Source organism: Fundulus heteroclitus, chromosome 11 (assembly GCF_011125445.2).
Source record: "Fundulus heteroclitus isolate FHET01 chromosome 11, MU-UCD_Fhet_4.1, whole genome shotgun sequence".
In the NCBI taxonomy this organism is placed as follows: domain Eukaryota; kingdom Metazoa; phylum Chordata; class Actinopteri; order Cyprinodontiformes; family Fundulidae; genus Fundulus; species Fundulus heteroclitus.
This window is the reverse complement of record NC_046371.1, coordinates 17501346-17521683: the sequence shown is the minus strand read 5'-3', so window position 1 is coordinate 17521683 and position 20338 is coordinate 17501346. Positions and strand designations below refer to the sequence as shown.

At 41.2% G+C, this 20338-nt stretch overlaps 1 protein-coding gene and 1 non-coding gene across 3 annotated transcripts; one reads left to right on the top strand and one right to left on the bottom strand.

The window, feature by feature from the left end:
- Positions 1-960: 960 nt before the first annotated feature.
- Positions 961-1032, top strand: trnae-uuc. Its single transcript has one exon. It is a non-coding gene; the product is annotated as a tRNA-Glu (tRNA).
- Positions 1033-2566: 1534 nt separating this feature from the next.
- On the bottom strand, positions 2567-19925 carry uspl1 (ubiquitin specific peptidase like 1). Of its 2 annotated transcripts, XM_012878654.3 has the most exons (10): positions 19584-19925; positions 19222-19306; positions 14238-14382; positions 13818-13940; positions 11651-12449; positions 10875-10985; positions 8645-8774; positions 7097-7222; positions 5736-5896; positions 2567-4842 (listed from the first exon to the last, which is right to left on the bottom strand). In XM_012878654.3, the coding sequence occupies exons 3-10, from the start codon at positions 14361-14363 to the stop codon at positions 3128-3130; spliced, it is 3291 nt and encodes a 1096-aa protein (XP_012734108.2). In that variant the 5' UTR covers positions 14364-14382; positions 19222-19306; positions 19584-19925; the 3' UTR covers positions 2567-3127. The 2 variants fall into 2 exon arrangements, with proteins under 2 accessions (XP_012734108.2, XP_035998889.1); XM_036142996.1 differs by lacking the exons at positions 13818-13940; positions 14238-14382; positions 19222-19306; positions 19584-19925 and having other exon boundaries at positions 11651-11937; positions 11977-12299.
- Between the last annotated feature and the right edge of the window lie 413 nt (positions 19926-20338).

The window sequence follows — 20338 nt, the reverse complement described above, 5'->3', positions numbered from 1 at the left end:
CAACACGGAGTGGTACAAGGAGGTTGCGTGCTACTTCCTCTGTGTGTGAGATTGTGTAGAGTGCGAACACACGTACACTTGTCCATTCATACTTGCATGCAAATGTTATTTACATCATGACAGGCTATTTCTGTTTCGGGAGACATTTCTGGAAAAGAGTGGTAATATTTACTGTATATGTGTGGCGGGCCTCGTGTTGAACTTGTTGGTTTTGTTCACAAAGGCATGTGTTTCCATTTGTGTAAAGTTCAACTTCATCTGGTAAACTAAGACAAAACAGTGCATAATTTGGATATAGACAGAAATAAACAAACCAAAAAAATGATAGGAAATAATATTTAGAAGAATATTTTTACATGCTTGCTCCTCCTCCTGGAGATGGGAATTCTATTGGCTCTCCCCCCTATCTATCTATCTATCTATCTATCTATCTATCTATCTATCTATCTATCTATCTATCTATCTATCTATCTATCTATCTATCTATTATTTTTCTTAACGTCATAGTCACTAAAAAAGGAAATATGGAAATTGTCACGCTACCAAATGAATGGACACGTTGCGTGAGTAAGATGATTCAGCTTTAATTTTAGTCAAACAGCGCCTGCATGTGGAGGAACTGCTTAATTTGTTCTTCCTTTTCTTTACAGTAAATAGTCTGGGCCGTAATGTGAAATGAACGAATCCCACAACACACCCAGTGGTTTTGTCAATATGAATTTAAAGTATTTTATTCATACGCCTACTGCTGTGTTACGGAACAAAGAAGTCCCATCTTGTGAAGATAGTTTAAGATAATTGACATATTAGAGCAAGCTCGGACTGAAACGAAATCCAACAAATTAAAACATTTGGATTATCGCCGATTTTTAGCGTCACAAAAACTGAAAATCACAAAAACAGAAAATGTATGTGAGGTGTTCACTCTTTGTAACAGATCAATTTGTCGTTTGTATCAGCTCCCATATGGTCTAGCGGTTAGGATTCCTGGTTTTCACCCAGGCGGCCCGGGTTCGACTCCCGGTATGGGAACGTAATACTTTTGCTTTCTCCGCAGCAGTTTCTTGTTTAAACCCACACACCTTGTCATTCTATTAACTATTCATGTCTTTGAACCTTTACATAATTAGCAAACTACATTCTGCTTCTTCTAAAACACCACATATGTGTCAGCTGTTTTTAGATTTTCCACATTAAACTGGCACTACAGCATCAATTTGGTTAATGACAGGGCCCTGCAGAAGATGGTGAGGGGAGGTGAGAAGGGCAAGTTGGAATCCACAACCTCTGTCTCAAATCTTGTTTCAGACTTGCTGCAGGAACAGCACCTCAAAACCTCTTCATGGACTCTGTAAACTGTTTTCATAAGGCAAACATAAGGTGAATCAAAAGCTGACCCATCAGACTACAAGGTTTTCTGTATCAAACCGTTAAAATGCTCTTAGAATTAACCACTTCATATCATTAATATCGTTTGATCTGGTTTGTATCTTTGTCAGTTGGAGTTTTTTTTTTTATATCTATTGAATGATTTTACAGATTGCGATACATCCCAGAGAAACGCTAAGCTGTTTTCTCCCTTTTAGCATTTTGTCGTATATGTCCCCCTTATTTTTACTTTTACCTTCCCGGTTCTGTGTCCATTTATCAGGAAATAGTCCCGGCATAAAATCTAATAAGGCATCTTGCATATATAAATCAAGCGCAGCACTATAGTGACAGCAGTAATGTGCCACTTGTGAAAATAAAATCTGTTGGGCTGTTTTGACATTAAAAAAATTCTTAATGCTACATTGCCAGAGAGAACATACAAAAAAAAAGTCTACAGTCTACAGGTCTACTGATCGCACTCCTGTAGACAGGAGGCCTAGCAACACTGCTGTGTAGTGTATTGTAACGAAGAAAATGTCAATAAGGTAAAAACTGCAATTTTAGAATCCTGTGCTTTTTACCAAGCTGTAAATTAATAAAAACATTTTACATACTTAACTGGGTAGAAGATTGGCTCGTTTTTAGCAACCAGGTTGTACTACTGCCTGTTTGAAATCCCTAAGGACCACACTTGACAAAAAAACTGATATCAGTTCAAGAACCGGGGGTCCAACAGTTGGTGAAACCTCTTTAAATAGCTGACAAGGGACAGCATCATAACAATCCTCTCGAGGCTGCAGGCACCCATGTGGCTTGTGTACCTTTATATTGTTTTCCTTCCACTAAACCTTCTCATGTGCATGGATGCAACCTAAAAGGAAAGGCCTGCTTCTCCAAGAACCTTTTGTCGCTCACCCTGCTGGTGAAGGTCTTCTGCCAGCAGTCCTCGCCTTAGCTGTGCAGGCCACAGCGTAATATTGCTGTCTTAAAATTGCTTGATTGCTGATTTTAAAAGAAACCAAGCTTCAGGTTTTGACTATATGCAAGCCATAATTATCACAATTTATAGAAATGAAACACTTGAAACAGAGCGCCATGAGTGTAATAAATGTGACTGTAATCAATTCTTCAATTTCACTTTCTATGCAACTTGGGCTTACACTCTATGTGGGTTGATTATTTAAATATTCATCAATTGACGAGTCATCCTTTTATTTCACAAAACACATTACCCGTTCCATATCAACATTGATATCTTCCATGATTTTTGTTCTCCCCAATCGAGGTCTGATGCGTTTTCCTTTAATTATTTTTAGCAGTGCATTTTATTACTCTAACACAAGTGGCCAAAATATCTGAAATCTTACATGAATGACAGTAAAAACCTGTCAACTTCAAGTCATTTGTAAAAAAACAAACAAAAGTTGTGACTTTTAACCAGGATTCTGTACAATCATTTGCATACAGTACATATGAAAAATTCTTGGAAAAGGTTAAAAAAAAAAAAAAAAAAAAAAAAGGACATAGAAAACATTTCTTTCCACTCATGGTTGAACGACTTTGCTGTAAAATTGTCACGCACAGACTCAGGCGTTCCTACATAAATAAGAAAAACAAAGTGCAACTTTGCAAATCTGTTGTACGCGAAGCTTCTACAGTTAACCGTGCTTGTAGCTTGCAGTGTAAATGGAAAGTAAAAAAAACAACAAAAAAAACAATTAAGTGCACTATCGTCTTCGATTTGTGTCAGTCGGCTTTAAAGCTGGGAGAGAAACTCCTCCAGGAAGTTGTGATCTTCCTGCTGACTCATGCTGCTGCAGTTCATTTGGGACACCACCGCCGCACCGTTCGCCCCAGAATGCAGCTGGTTGGCCCCGTCCTGCCCGGCCGCCAGCATCTCCAAGAAGCCCGTGCTGTCCGGGGAAAGGTGGCTGGCCGTGGTCGCCGGGGACAGCAGGTCGGACAGGATGTCGTCGCAGGCGGAGCCGTCGTAGGTGCTGGAGCTGACGGTGCTGGGGGAGTTCAGGGCGGTGCTGTCCGGCCTGAGGTGGGGGCCTCCTCCGCCTCCCAGCAGCTGGTTCAGCTTCGCCAGCTTCTTCTTCTTGGCTTTGAGCTTCTTCAAGAGTTTGTACCTGAGGGCCTCCGTGTCGCTGAGAGCCGCGGGAACCGTCGAGCGGCCGGGCTTCTTTAACGAGGGGATTTTGGGGAGCAAAGGAGGAGACGTGCCAGACGTCCACGAGAGGGGGGTCGGGTTGCTAGGAGGGACGACTGGAGGTAAAGTGAGGGTGGATAAAGGGGATGGGAGAGGATTTAAGGGGCTTGAGCTCTTTGCTCCAAAGCCACCGTACATCTCTGCAGCTTTGGGTGGAAGACTCTGACCCTCCTCTGTAATGAGCGGCGCTTTGGGCACTCCTAAGGGAACGGGCAGCTTTCTCACAGGGTTGGGGGTGGAGTGAGCGAGATGAGACGGCTTCGCTTCGGCTGTCGTTGCAGGGTGTTGGGTGGGGGGAGGACACGGGATGTTTTTGGAACATGGATTCGGACGGTGTTTGCTGAGCAGAAAGGACCAGCGGTCGCTCTGAGTGCTGGAAGGGGGCGAGCTGTTGGTGGAAGACACCGTGGATGTCTGCTCCCTAACAGGAGCCGCGTTACCCTGAGCAGAACAAACGGGTATGGGGGGCTCTGGGGGGGCCTCAGGAGGGGACGACTCAGGAGAAGGCGCCTCAGAAGGAGGTGCAGGTGTACTCTGTGGAGCATCTTTAGACAAAGAAGGCTTTTTAAGTCTCTGCCGGCCGACGCTCTTCCTCTGGTTAGCTCTTCTACCTCGCTGTCGTTTTGCACCGGGCACAAACGTCGGGTCGCTCGCCTCGCTATCCTTCGACTCAGAGTCCGACGTGATGCTAGCTGCGGTTTGCTCGGCCTCAGCGTTGTGGCTCGGGTCTCCTCCCGCTGCATGGATGGAGCTGTCCGGTGAAGAGAGAAGGGACTCAGTCCTTCGGTCGGCGGTCTTTGAAGGCGCCGCCTCCGACTGGACCGCGTCGGGCTGCAGCTCCACCAGGGTGAGCGTGATGATGTCACTGTGCGTGAGGCCGTCGAAGGCGTCGAGCAGGGTGGAGGCGCCTATTGAGGTGTTGACGTCGGTCGTGGCTGTGGTGTCTAGGACGTTAGTGCTGGCGTCTCCTGACAGCGCGCAGACGATGTCGGTGACGTTGTGAGAGGCGAGAAGAGACTCGTCTGGAGTCTCAGCTGCTGGTTCTTCTGCGCTCAAGTCTTGCAAACAGGGAACCCCTTCTTTCTCCGCCGGGGGAGGTTCTGGTAACGTGCTGGAAGGCGAACAGACGGAGGGCTGCGCCTCCTCCTCCTCTGCCACCGCCTCCCAGAAGACAACGTGGATCTCCTGAGCAGGGATCTGCAACCGCTGGTGGGTCTCACACGCCGGCTCTTTTAAATCATCATACTCCAGCCACGACCCTGAAGGAAGAAACGTAACAATTGAATATAACAAGTTTGATTTAAAAAAAAAAAATAATATGATTGATTTTATTTCAAACAGTAACGCAGTTATTTACACTGCTAACAACATATTAATTACTACAGTTACAAACAGCTGAGTTAGTCGTTTTGTGAGGTAAGGTGACGTGTGCAGCAACAAACCTTTCTTATAGGATGTTTAATTTTAAATCCTATCGGTAAGCCAGATATCTAGATATGTGTAGCAAGAAAAACCCTGAAAGAAACTGCAGCTAATTGTAGCAATTAAACCAAAATACCGTGAAGTAAATAAGCCGTGTGTTTCTAGTCATAGTTGCTCTATCAGAGGCTTTTAACCTGCAAGTCACATCTGGCCTATTCTTAAAATGATGAAAACTACATTTCATTATTGATTTCCACCCCAGATTTTTCTATCACCCTATACAGAACAAAAACTTAGGAAAATATTGTCAGATTTACAAATACATGGAGAATTTGATGGATCGATCGACAGATAAACGGGTGGATGAACCAGGGGATGAATTAACGGATGGACAATTCAGTACAAAGACAATGCAAAGTGCTCTACATGATTAAAATATAGCAAAATAAAAGCAAGTAGGAATAAAATGTAGATAGAAAATAGAATAAAAGCAAGTAGAAAACTAGACGGATATATAATTAGTGAAAATAGATGGAAAAAAAAATACGATAAATGGTAAAACGGATGGACACAGGTGACGGATGAATGGAAGATGCACATAAAAATGTTCACACATTCACACACGTGTTTGTCCATGTATGATCAACACATGAGAACACTGAGATCTGAGAACCGAGAGAAGCTGGAATCTAACTCGCAACCTTCAGACCACCGCTAGTTTAAGACATACCATCCTGATTGTGAATCCAGGTGACGAAGTGCTTCAGCTGATGGCAGTACTGGATGACAGTGGTGACCGAGTAGCGTCTCCCCTTGAAGCTGAAGCTGTACTTCCTGACGTCGTCGTCAGGGAGCCCCTCTACAAAGTGCAGCGCAAACACTGGAGGGACACTGAGAGAAGAGGCGAGGGAAAAGGTCGGTCACGGGTCTCCACAACAAGTCTTAGACTGAATCAAGTTACTAAACCAGAACCCGGTGAGTTTCTAATAGTGTTCCGCCGATGCCATTTTTTGGCCCCGATACCTGGCTGTGCAGTATTGGACGATACCGATATCATCTGTTTGAAATTGATGTGTGTGTATATATGAAGAACTGCATACTACTTAGGGTAGTATAACTTTTTATTGCCTACCTGGAATGGGTGACAATAGTGGAATAAACTTTTGGCTCTCAAAGGCCAAAATAGTGCAACATTTGTGAACTTACACTGCAAAAACAGAACTTTAAATAAAGTAAAATGTTATTAAAATCTGTGTATTTGTCCTTAATTTGAGCAGGTAAAGAAGATGATTTGCCAATGGAACAAGAATTTTGCACTTAAAATAGGAACAACTCATCTCCATCATCTTATTTCAAGTGCAGGATGTCTAATTATCTTATATCCGGGGTCAAAATACTCATTCAATTGGCAGATAATCTTATTTACCTGCTCAAATCAAGGACAAATACACCAACTTTAAGAACATTTTACTTATTTTTAGATCCGTTTTTGCAGTGTATATATAAGAAAATGGTATCGTTGCCCATTTGTTGGTACTCGCCGATACCGATACCACCATTTTAGTGCTGGATCGGGGCCCCATCCGATACTGGTATTGTTATTGGTGCAACACTAGTTTCTAAGCTGCTTTTTTAAATAATGTGCATAAAATACCACATGATCTTTACCCAATATAAGCATCTGGGGACCGCACTACAAAGCAAACGCTAAAGACCTGGTTGGATCTGGAGAAGATGGTGCCTTTTACTAGAATATGTGTTAATTTACCAAAAACACACAGTTGTCTCCACAGTGCCAAGAACCTCCCCACATATTGTCACATTACAATCACAACCCCTGTAGTTTACCTGGGTTTCTTTGGAGAGAAAACAACGTACTGCATAATTATGAATGGTAGAAAAATGACCTGATTTCCCAATGTCATTACAACATTACTACAGCTAGAACAGGCGGTGGCAGCATCATGATGTGGGGACGCTGGTTAAAGTTGGTGGGAAGATGGGTCGAGGTCTTTAAAGAGGAGTTTTATCAAACCAGGCTACCTAATTAAGGCCTAATTACTTCAGCCTGCATAACTGTTTAACGCTCACCTCTCCAGTAACATCGTCCTCGACTGGTTCTTCTTGCTGCACACATTACATGGAGCAAAATGAACCGCGTTAAGAGGGCTCCAGTCAGGCACAATGTTGGTGAAAGTCGGGAGAGTTTTTACCACCCTGAAAAGCAGAAAGAAAAACATTAAACAAACTGAATCGGGGATTTTCAAGCAGCAACACAGTTCAGTAAATTAATTGGTTAAATGAAAAGTTCACTGGCAGGAAAATCCCTTCCAGCTGCTACTAAAGCTTGCTTTGCTGCAAAGTTATGCAGATAGTTGAGGTTTCAAGCCACTTCTAGACACATGTCAACAGTTCATAGTTAGAAAAGGATTATAAGTAAAGCTAATAAAACAAAAACTTATTGATGATGATTGGCTTAATTAAAAACAAGTGTTTTTCACACCTACCCATCGGGTAAAGCTGTGTGTAAAACAAAACTCTTCATTTGGGAAAACCCAGTATTTAGAATTTATTAAGCAGTAAATTATAACTAAAATGTAAAAAAAAAAAGCCTTTTTAGAAAACTGGTGTGTACGCTAAACAGCGGTCCCACAGCTAGTGGCACCCCTGTGTTGCCAGTCTTAGGCAAACATGGCAACAGCCATCTCCAAAAGTTAATGAGTTTGACAGGCTTCTCGTGCATTTTCTTTTTACACATCTCTAGATCTTCAATTGTCCCGGGACCCCCTCCCACTGCTTTGCAGGCTTCTCTCTCAGCTCACATCTTCTCAAAGAGATCTATCTGGGCATTAAAGCAGGTCAGCCAAGCTTCTGGTGAACCTGGTCTTTGTTGTTTTTGCCTATTTTGGTTCATAAAATTATCCAATTAAAAGCCTAAATGACAGCATTAATCATATTTTGTTTGAAAGAGTCTAATATTTAAGTATTCACACTCCTGTGCAATCTAAGAACATTCCTGGAGTCTTTAGGAGAGTAACAGGCCCAGAGCATGACAGGACATCTACCATACTCTGCATGAGGTGCTTTTCTACATGTTCATCCTTTGTTTCACAACAAACCCTTAAGTGTTTGTTGCTCAATCTCAACAAATCACAGTTAGCAAACTCCATGTCTACATTTCTAGAACGTAAAACCTTTTTCCTAGCATGTCTACTAAACACCTGACTGACATGCACATATCGTCTAGTTCTTATGGAAACTTAAAGACCCACAGTCCTTGCTGCAAATCTCCAACCCTTATGATACTCTAACTTTAATATTACTGTTATAAATATTTATATCTTAGCTCCTTTTTTCACTTTTCAGATGCTTGGATAAATTGAAATTGTTGTAAAAAAAAAAGCCTCAACTGAATTAATTTTAGATCATTTGGAAGGGGGTGCCCATAGTTGCAGCGCTGGGGATTTTGTAAACAGAAACAGCAAGTATTATTTCTTTGTAAGGAAAGTTTCTGTCTAAATATGCAGAGATTTATTTTCTTTACCATAGGATTAAGATACTGCAATAAGACCCTACTTCAATGAAAGGGTTTTAAGCTTAAGGATGTTTTACTTTTAGTGCATAAAACCCATCAGCTACCTTTCTTTTGCGATGACTTTGCATTCGCTGCACTTGAACTCCCAGAGATAAGTTGTCTGGAAGAGACGCTCCACCCAGGAGTCCGATGCGAGCAGGAGAGGCATGGCAAAAACCGGAGTTTCCTTCTGACCTGGAACACAAACGCAGTTCAGAAAATGATTACATGTTAACGCACGAGAGCAACAGTAGCTGCACACCATTAATAAATACTCAGAAAGACACAAATCTGTGAATAGGAGGTGATGCGAAATGTCTCAGAGTCAAATTTCTCCCTTCTGGACCAACACGTTTCTCTCTTAAGCTGAAATATTGAAGAGAAACTTTAACTGTGGCAGAGCTCTCCATAAAGAGAGTCAAGGTGTCGTTTCCAGATATTATCCTGCAATAACAGCCGCTTTAAAAGCTCAACTATGAATTCAGCCTCAGTCAATAGCAAAATTAATTAGTGTGGTTGAATCTTATCTGCATTCAAGTTTGGAGATTAAGAGGAATATTGAGTGAAGTAGAACATTGACGCATTTACTGTAGTTAAAGGCTTAAATTGTTTAAACATCTTAAATCAAGGACTTTTATATTTATATAGAGGCTTAAAACAAAGCTTTGGAGAATGAATAAAAACACGAGCGGTTCTGAAAGAACTGCTTGCTGGGAGGTTTAGGAAACCGGCAACCGGGGCTGGTGAAAATAAAAGGCCCGCGCAAAATTACATTTGCCTCTGTTGCTAATGTTCTTTCTTACCCAACATGTCACATTTTAGAATTAGGCTCACATTGTTTAGTTGGTCTGTTTTAATGTGAGAAAAACTCAAACTCTGTCTTAGCTTCTTATAATCTACGACAAAAGAAGAGCAGCAAACAAAAAAAAATAAAAAAGCAGATTTTCCAATAAGCTCCTGAAGTCACCACGTAAAGCGGTGCTGCGTGGCGGACCAGGCTGCACCAACTCCTCTGTAAACAAGATGCGCACACGACTCACACCAGACCACGAAAAAAAAAAAAAAAACACGCTACTTTCCAAATTTACTTGGATCTAGGTGTGTTTATACAAAGAGAAGCCCATTCAGAGCCTACAAAGAGGAAGGTCCGTTTTGAAGTCAGGGAGCCTGTTAAATGTTACGGATATATAAATTTTACATCTGTTTATGGGGGATTATAAGTATTATTATAATTACCTTATTTTTTGCCCTAATTGGTAACCTAATAGGTACCCATTATTACTACGTTTACTAAAGTAGAAAAACAATTTTTTTGGTTAATTCAATCTGTATTTGATACGGTTGGCATAAAAGAAGTGTTAAAACATAACAAGGCTCCTTTTTTAAATTAAGCATATTGTAAAAAAAATTTGCCCTCTAGATACAAGAGAAACATATTTTTATAAAAATGGCCACTTATCAATTAATAGCCAATCAGTAAGATCAATCAGCTTTAGATTAGATCATTAATCAATAACTTGCATCCCTAGTTGTTATATGTTTAGAGTTAAAATGTTCCAATTCTGAATCGATTCTCATTGATTCATATAACCAAACATCATAAAAAAAAAAAAAAAAAGAAAAAACAATTTTCCACTGCAAACTTAAATGTGTGAGCCAGCATTTCCGACTCATACTCCACTACTGGAGGGGAGTTTTTAATGTAATATTTTTTAATAATGCACCAGGTTAGTGTCCAAATAGCAGCTGTATATCTCTTTGGTGTTTTTTTTGCCCTGATAATTTGTCCCCTTGAGCTTTGGGTCTTCCTCTCCACAGCATGTTTGTAAAAGCAACTGTCTCAACATTCAGGGACAGGCTTTGGTCCTTACAGCTGCCATTAACTACCATTACTTTATTAATTTAAGTTAATTTAACACTATTATTAATATGTTGCATAACTACAGTCATGTAATTCAGGTAACAGCTAAAAAATGTTTTTAACACCAGCGATCCAAGATTGTTGCTGTTAAACAGAATCAATTCTAAAGCTTGAGAATTAGAATCAAATCGATTTTTGAAATTGGAATTGATACCCAGCCGTAGTTAAAATGTCTCCATTGAGAGCAATTTGGCCACAAAGTCTGCAAATAAAGTTTACTGTGATTTACAATTTTTGCTTTGGACCTTTGGGGTGCAACAGGTGTACCCTGCCACATTCCTTTAATATATCATCAGGAACATCAAGCTTAAGCTCTCAAAGAAACCAAAAAAACATGGAGGTTTGTCACAGGTGGGAGAAAAGCTCGATCTTACCCAGCTTGCAGTGCAGTTTGGGCTGCAGTAGCTTAAAAACAGACATCCTGAGTCTCTCCAGGTCAACACAGGCGTTTTGCAGAACGTGACTTGGTACCCTCAGAACGCCATCTAGTAAAAAGAAATTACAGTCAATACAAAGACTATGCGTTTCCTACATTATGGTCTTTGCTGACTAGGGCTGGATGATAATTCAATAACGATATATATCGATCGATAGACGTATAAAGTAATAAAAATAATAAAAAGTTCAGTAGAATAAAAGTTTTCCTTATGCATTTTAGCCATTTAGGTTAATACTACAGTCATTACCACCTTCCAACCAATCGCAAACACAGACCCAGGAACACTCCTTCACCAAGCTCCGCCCCTTCAAAGGGTTCCTAGAGCACGGGTTCTTTTTTAAATACTTGTTTTGGTAAAAAGTTGGTTGAATAAAGGGTTGAGTTTGAATTCAGTGTTTGTGTGTTCTGTATCTAAAAATAGGTAATTAAGCAACAGCATAAAATGGCCAAAACTGCACTTAAAATATATATTTTGAATTAGTCGATAATTATCAATATCGATCAATATGATTTCCAATTTATCAAAATGCTTTTTTTCCTATATCGTCCAGCCCTATTGCCGACACACGGCCGGCTTGAACATCTCCCCAGAGAGAAAACAAAAGTGCTCTAACTTTTAGCCATTTAAATGAAGCTTAACTTCAAAAGGTTTTGTTTGATCCTCAACTCATCTCCAGGTTACGTAACAAGCTAAAAACATATAAAACCCACCTCTGCCGGTTTGCTGGTGGGCCTGGACGGCAGCACAGACTTCCTCGTGTTCTCTCAGCAGCCGCCACACGGACGGGCGCTGAGGCTCCTCTTCAGGTTGAAGGCTTCTTAAACTCCTGCAGTTCACCAACACAGCCAGCAGCGAGTCCAGCCAGCACAGGTTGTCGCTGTTTCTCCACAGCAGCTGTTCAGGAACGGGAACAAGCTCGTCCGACGAATCCCGACGCGGGGGGTCACCCGCCGTGACCGCTTCGCTCTCTGTAGACGCCGTCTGCCCATTGCAAAGAAGCGACGGGGTTTTGACAGGAGCCGAATAAACGGGTAGAGGGGAACAGAGTCTGCGGCGTTCGTTCAACGCTGGAACATTGTGCTGCTCAGATTCATCAGGGGAGGCCAGGTGAGGAGAGAGCGCAGGTGGTTTTGATCCATTACTAGTCAACAAAACTTCTGGGGAGTGACCAACACACCCGGAGAGTACAGAAGGAACAGGACCATCCCCGTTCTGATCGTCTACATCGTCCCATTCTGCCATCTCAACATCTGGAGTTTCCTTTTGGTACCCATTCAACAGTTTGCTGTCAGTGTCGGGGCTTCCGCTGCGCTCATCTGACGCAGGCGCGCAACAAACGCTCCGCGGTCGGAGATCGCCATCGTCGCTTCGCCGCTGGCGTTTGAGCGGAGATTTAATCGCCTCTTCCAGAACCAAGACAGTCTTCCTTTTGCTCCCAACAGGGGGCTCCGCGCGCTCCAAGCTGGCCAAAACATCCTCCAAGGGCCGAGTGACCAGTGGGAAGAGACACTATATAGGAAAGGACACACGGGAATGAGCGACAGCTGGGAAAAATAAACAAGAAAGATACGAAATATATAAACGGGAAGACTTTAGACGGTTTCCCTCATAAATATGTGCACGAGTCAGCTATAAAACACTCCTGACGAGTGTTCACATGTGTTTCTAAGTCATAACAAGGCTGTAAGTTGAGCTTTAAAATGCAAACAAAAGAAGCAGAAGCAAGACCCAAAATAGGACAGGCCAGCTAGTCAAACATTTAAACTCTTACATCGCCTAATTAATATCAGTAACTTTGTCATATTGCAATTAATCATATGTTTTGCTCTAAACTAGAAGGAACTCTGTGCCTTCAAAAACATGTTTGCTGTGGTATTGATATCGGTATGGAGTATTGAGTATTCTCGATAGTCTTGGTATCGAGTTTGCAATCTGCTGGGTTTCCTTAGATAGGAAACTTCTTGACCAATCTGGGTAATTTGATTGAATTTGACTTTGTAAAGTTGTGAACTGGCGCTATATAAATACTTTTAGGTGTGAAAATTTTTTTTCCCTACTGGAAACACACCTGGCGTATCAACACAAACCTTTTGAAGTGATTAACAAGAGCAGAGGGAGTGGGGATACCTGAAAATGTACAAAGTCGAGCAAATTTTTGTGTCCAATCTGATCACTTTGAATTTTTTCCACAAACCAGGCACACCTCTAACTGTGGTAAATAAATAATTCCCCATTTGATACATTGTATCTCATATTTTGGAGCAGGAGTTGACGTTTCCAAGCACAAGGGGCAGAACCTGCTATAACAAAGCTGCTTACATAGCTCGCCGCTGACTTTTCAAAAACAAATGCAGCATTATTCACGTTTTCACGCAGGATCAACAGTTGTGCATGGTCTGATTTCCCATTTTCCATGGCCTCCTTCACTGGGTGCACCAGCTCTCTAACAGTGAGCTTTGAAGTTATTTTGGCTTCTCAGAAAAAACACCCTTGCTCACCGCGTGGTGGCAAGATTAATACGAGTCCTTATCCAGCCTTGTGACCAGTGGCTAAAATAAAATGGGTCTCTGTGTCGTGCTATATTTGTACCCCGGGGAGATATGAAGTCATGCATCACTAATAAGAAGTTCCTACAAACACCCCCGGCACAGAGAAAACAAATGAAAAAAATAGTTAATATTTAGATTTAAGTGGATTGGTTAATATCGCTAAAACAAATTAACGTTAGACTTTCTTTCCCTCAGAATAAATGTACTCAAAAGGCTGGATTTCTCAGGATCAGATTACACTACTGTAACATTACTTTAAGGCTTTTTACACACCTTTACCAGGACGCCTTTGTAGATGTGTTTGCGTGTAAGCAGTAGAAGGGTTTACCTGCGGGTTTGTGCACAGCGTGAGAGATTCCTGAAGGTTGATGCGGTAGGAGCGCAGGGCAAAGGCCAAGCCTTTGGAAGCACACCAGGGACAACTCTCCAGCGAGGCAGCTCTTTCCTGAACCTACAAACCAAACCGAAAACTTAAACTCACGGGGAAAACAGAGACTTAAAAAAAAAAAAGGTGGGAAACTATTGCCTTTTGGTCCGTGGAAGGCCAGAAGGGTAAACGAAGCAAACAGAAACAGAGACATCAGTCGCGTCTTTTCAACACAACACAATACTTTCGCCTTTTACAACCGGATTTCCGGTTCATTTTTCTTTATTTGGATTGGTACTGCTCAGTCACAGTGTCGTTCTCAAATTCAATTCAGCTTTGCGCAAGTGACAACAATGAGAGGAAACCATGAGCTCCACTGACTTTTCCCAAATACCCCGCCTGCGGTGAGGCCAAAGCCTCCAAACCAGTGCCTTCGCCAGTCATTGGCAAGCAGCCGTCGCTCCTCGGTCCCACGGCGGCCCGCTGCCGGTCAACATATATCACCATGTCACCGCTGCCAGAGGAGCTGAGGGGGGGGAGGATACAAATGAGCACAGTTAAAAAGTTATCAAGGTGCATGGAAAAGAGGGTTACGTTAGAATAAAGGCTAAGGCTATTAGACTAGTTTCTTTGATATTTTGGGCACGGAATGGTTAAACGTACCGAGGTATAAAAGTGTCTGTGGTTTAGAGCCCTTCAATGAGGCTGACGGAGAAACAGCTGGAATGGGGTTTGTTTCTCTGGGTGGATGGAGCAGAAATTAACGCATTTTTGATTCAAGGTCTTGCATACATACGCCCTAATTAGGGATATATGATTTTTTGCCAAAAATCTAAATTGCGATATATTTATACCATAACCATATCATAATTTAGACTTTTCTCTGCATTAACCGCAAGCAACAAAAATGGCCTGTAGATAAAAGATGTTTGTAAACGAGGACTATTTAAAACAAGAAATTTAACTGTTTTTATTAATCAGAACATTATTATTCAAAAGAATAGCTCTGTGAGTTGGACATCAATCCTTGTTGAACAAAGAGAAAAACAAACAAGTCTATGTGTTAAACAGTTTGACCAGAACTTAATGCTGTGGTGAGATTCTGCCAAAAATAAATTATATATATATATATATATATATATATATATATATATATATATATATATATATATATATATATATATATATATATATATATATATAAAATGTGCTTATCTCACTGCTGCAACTCTTCCCTTCCATGTGGAGGCAAACCCACTAAAGGACACGTCTTATCAATTATATTTCCAAATCGCATATTGCAATTTGAAAATTCAGATTTTTTTAAAATTGCGATTACATTGCAAATGTGAATAATTGTTCAGCCCTAACCGTAATTGAGTAAAAGCATTAGATTGGTCAGGCCTTCTGCTCCGGTAGGGACTGCAGCTCACTGCCTGATAGACATGCTGCTTTTACCACCGTGGTATTAAGACGATTGCCTTAATAAGTTACGCTGATGCTCGCTTTTAAGCAAGAGAAAGGTCCAGGAGGCTGATCAATCCTATCCTAGGTGGACTTCAGGCACGTACTGAAGATAAAACCAGACGATATCCTTTCATGCTCATATATTCAGAAAAGACAAGTTATCGACTTTAAGCCAAAACCTCTGAATAAACGAACTGCTTAGTCACACATTTCCTCTGCACTGGTATTAACTGACTGGGTATCGATTCAAATTTCAAGAATCGATTCAATTCCGATTCTCAAGATTTAGAATCCATTCTTTTTAACAGCAACAATCTTTGATCGCTGCTGTTAAAAACATTTTTTAGCTCTTACCTGAATAACATGACTGTAGTTATGCATTATATTGATACTACTGTTTAATTAACTTTCAAAAGAACAATAATAAAGTAATGGTAGTTAATGGCAGCTGTAAGGACCAAATCCTCTCCCTGAATGTTGAGACATTCTGTGAAGAAGACCCAAACACATCCAGGGGAGAAAACAGAGACGCCAGAGACATCTACAGTGGCTATTTGGACACTAACCTGCATTATTAAAAAATATGACATTAAAAACTCCCCTCCCGTAGTGGAGTATGAGCCGGAATTTCAGATATGATTCATATGAATCAGTTTTTAGGAATTAATATGAGAATCGATTCGGAATTGGAAACAATTTTGAACACAGCCCTAATTAGTTGGTCTAAACGGACAACAGGAGGCAGAGCTTTCAGTCTTCAGACCATCTGCGTTCAGATAAAGCTGTTTGTTAGAGCGGCTCAGCTTATCCTGAGCTTACCCTGTACTTCTGCTGCTATAGGCATCGGCTGCTGGAGGACATGCGTCTCATTAAATAAGGAAAATCATGAAAGTAGAAACCAGTATTTTCTGTCACTCGTTTCAGAAAGTGAAAATGATATTATATGGGCTTATTAGAGTGGAATATTTCAAGCCTTTATTTCTTGTTCTCTTGATGATTATAGCTCATAGATAAAGACAGCTGAGGATTCAGTGTCTCAGGAAATTTAAATATTACATAAGATCAATAAAAAAAGGACATTTTTAAACAGAAACGTCAGGCTTCTGAAAAGTATGTTGATTTCTAAGCACTCTTAACGTTGTGCCTCTTTTGGCATGAATTACTGCATCAATGCAGCGTGGCATGGAGGTGATCAGCCTGAGGTTCTTTTAAATGTCTGTCTGCTTCGACACCCTTGACTCCAATGTTAGACGACCGATTTAAAGGCAACTAAAAACTCCACGAGAAGCAAGAAATTTGTTCTCGCGCCCCCAGTAAATGACGTCATGTCGCTCTCGTAACCCTGTTCTGGCAGTTCTAGCTGCTTGTTCACGACACGTCTGGGGAGAACCTTTTCTTTACCACTTTTCTGTGATTGATCAGCGTTTGGGTGGCTGTGTTCAAGTTGGAAACACTGTAGTCGCCCTGTCCTGTTCAACTCTGGTGGTTTGAGCAGCTAAACGTGTTTTTTCTGCTCACTTTCAGCGTTTCCACTACAAATTAAATAAAAAATCTCTCTTTATGCTCTTCTAATTTTTGAAGATGTACCTGTACTTCTTGACTCAGCTACTTCTGCTACTTTCCAATTATGTAGAATCTGCAATTATTGATACCCATGGTTTTTTATTTCTCTTCAAAAGCACGGTCGGCATTTGTGTTAAATGGTGACACCTTCCTGAAGGGGGCCATCAGCTGAGCCGCTCGTCTAGGGCTGAACGAAATAGAAAAAAAGCATATCGATAAAATAGAAATCATATTGGTCAATATCGATAATTTTAAGTGCAGTCCTATCCATTTCATGCTGTTGCTTAGCGACCTGTCGGAGGATGTTGCAGGCGGCAGAACGTTCTCCACACTGACGTCTGTCACATGTGCTCTGAGTGAAGGTGGAGGTAGCGGTCCTGCTGCAGGGTTGTTGCCCTCCTACGGCCTCCTCCACATCTCCTGATGCACTGGCCTGTCTCCTGGTAGCGCCTCCATGCTCTGGACACTACGCTGACAGACACAGCAAACCTTCTTGCCACAGCTCGCATTGATGCACCTGGATGCTGGATGAGCTGCACTACCTGAGCCAGGTGTGAGGGTTGTAGACTCCGTCTCATGCTACCACTAGAGTGAAAACACCGCCAGCATTCAAAAGTGACCAAAACATCAGGCAGAAAGCAGAGGAACTGAGAAGTGGTCTGTGGTCACCACCTGCAGAACCGCTCTTTTATTGGGGGCATTGCTAATTGCCTTTAGTGTATTCCTGTTATACAACAGCAGGTGAAACTGATAGTCAGTCAGTGTTGCTTCTTAAGTGGACAGTTTGATTTCACACAAGTGTGACTGACTTGGAGTTACATTGTGTTGGTTAAGTGCTCCCTTTATTTTTTTTAACCTGTATATTTTGTTATCGTCCAGCCCTACTGCCATCAATAACCTCTTTTCTTTCTATAGATGATACAGCTGACCTCGTCTTTCTGGGTTTAATCCTCTCTCCTTCACAAAGCAACTGGAGGGGCTATTGCTGCAACTTATTGTTTTGTACAATGCATTTGATTGCATATAAGGGCTGGGTGATGAATCGATTTTATCGCTTAATTCGAAGTTGCAATTTATGAAGATTTAATTTTTGGATAAATCTAGATTTTTTTTATTTATTTTTTGCCAAAAATATAGCAGGTAATTTAAATAGATTTTGTCATCAGTGGCACTACTAACTTATTTATCAGCCTTTTTAATCACGTTATTTAACATTTACATGTGAGTGTTTGTGTATGTTTGTTACACACCTTATGAAGAGTAGCACTCAAATGTTTGTCGTCGTACAAAGACAGTAAAGTATAATATAACAACAGGTGTTATTTATCCATCCACTTCTATTTTCTAGTCAACTTTAATCCCCGCAGCGTTGCAGGAGGGTGGCTGTGTCTTTTTCAGTTCTGAATAATTGAGAGGCTGGGTAACATCCAGGCAGGTCACCAGTCACTTAACACTTATTTAACACTGCCTATTCCCAGATTAAGTTGTACTGTTGTATACTGGGTTTATTAAATGACAAATTCTAACCAAAACTTGCAACACTGTCTTACTTCTCCACCCATGTGCTTTCCTAGCCGTCACCAGCTAGGTCCTGAAATCTACAGAGCGTGGCTGAATTAGCCTAAAAATGCAACTTAATCTGCAGATTTTACACTTCCTTCATAATAGTGACTTTCAAGGTTGTTGAAATTGTGACAAAGTCTGAGTGTACCTGAGTGGGCATAGAATTAGGGCCCACCGACAGCCATCCAAAACACTGTAAACCCGGGCTGCAGCTGTCCATGGTACTGGAAAGTCACTTTAACATTGTTCTTATTTCAAATAAAGCTATTCAATGATCGTTCAATAGTATAATCTTAAGGATTACAACATGCAGGTATTATTTGCTGTATAACTGATTTAGCAAATTAGTAAAAATCAACGCAAAACAGTAACATAACTTGAAAATGGTCAAGGTATAAAATATTGCTTATAAAGTGTTGAATAACAATAATCTTTGCGACATTTTGTGGCAACTTTGGTTAATTTGTTTTTTTTGTTTTAGTTCATTCAAAATAGACAAAGTGTACGAGGTGCACTTGAATGTACCATAAGGGCCACAAAACGGTAGACAACACCGGGAAACCAATCAGTCTGCTGTGTGGAAAACGCAACATTCACATGTTATAAACTACTTCTACAGCACAGACCAGACAGCTTTCATTTACAGGACCAGTCAGGCGCGCCTGGTCACATCTACACGTGTTTCATTTGAACCTGTAACAACCAGTCTGGAAGAAAAAGCGGCTTGTGTTCGTGTCACATTACAGCTGAAAATAATAAGGCGGTTCGCTACCTTAAGTGTTACTTGTTTGCAGGGTGAAGAGTTGAGAATCCATGCCAATAGACTTTGCCACCTGCCTTTAAGTCCATGACTTTAGCTGTGTAACAGCACAGAAGAGGGGTTGGCAAACTCAAAAATCACATTGTTCGTGCATTCTTGACACTTAAAGCTGTAAGCGTAAGTTACTGGAGAAAAGTAAATAAAGATATACAACACAATTTTAAAAAGAAAGAAAAATAGATAGGACCATGACGTTTTGACGAATTGCGAGGTGCTAACCGGCTAGCTTAGGTTAGCCTCCTGCTACAACCTAACTTGTGATCAAATTGTTACTCTACTTTTTTTTGCTGTCAAATAATCAAAGCAATACGTACCAGAACCAGCGGTAAACCGGTCTCCATTCAGTGATGTCTAATAAATGAATCCATACACGCAACGTTTGCGTTGTTCTGCCCACCGATGCAGCGCCTCCATGTGCATCTCCTGACGAGCTCGTAATAGGAACGTTCTTCTTCCGGCCGCCACCGGTGTTGTGCGTCGGTCTTTGTCTTCCCCCCTCTCTGTGAATGACGGTGTCAGCTGGACACCACCTGGTGGGTCGGTGCAACTGCAGGAGCTCAACTTATTGTTCATACCAACTTAACACGGCACCGCATATCAAACCAGCGCCAACCGGTTTGGCTGAATTAAAAAAGCTACGCCACGTTTAATCACGCTACAAATTATCACAGTTGTAAATTGAATACTTTGCTTCACGCTTTATGAGAATATATCGTTTTTTTTTTCTTTTTACATTTCGAGATGTTAAATTAAAAAGTCGACTGGAAATCCCCAAAAAAATAAAAATAAAAAACATTTTACAGTAATAATGATTGTAATAATTTATTCCATGTCTGCTTTCTTTGAAAGCAAAGAAAATAGTGTCACACATCCTGTCAACGTAGATCAGAGCAGTGACCCGAGGTCAAACGTTAACATGCATGTCACTTTTGTTAAATTACACAAAAATCAAAGATACCACATGTAAACTTTTACCCATTTCCCATCTAAATGTTTCTGACACTGGGTTTTATTTACATGGAATCTGTCTTAGAAAGGCTGATTGGGTGGGGGTAGGATGGGTTCTGCA

Bases quoted from the DNA above. Each gene is read 5' to 3' on its own strand.
- uspl1 (XM_012878654.3), bottom strand. From the start codon at position 14,363: ATGGTGATATATGTTGACCGGCAGCGGGCCGCCGTGGGACCGAGGAGC. The intron at 10,986-11,650 runs GTGGGTTTTATA...TCTTTTTACTAG, and splicing joins CCACCAGCAAACCGGCAGAG to ATGGCGTTCTGAGGGTACCA. The intron at 7,223-8,644 runs GTAGCTGATGGG...TCTGCTTTTCAG, and splicing joins AAAGTCATCGCAAAAGAAAG to GGTGGTAAAAACTCTCCCGA.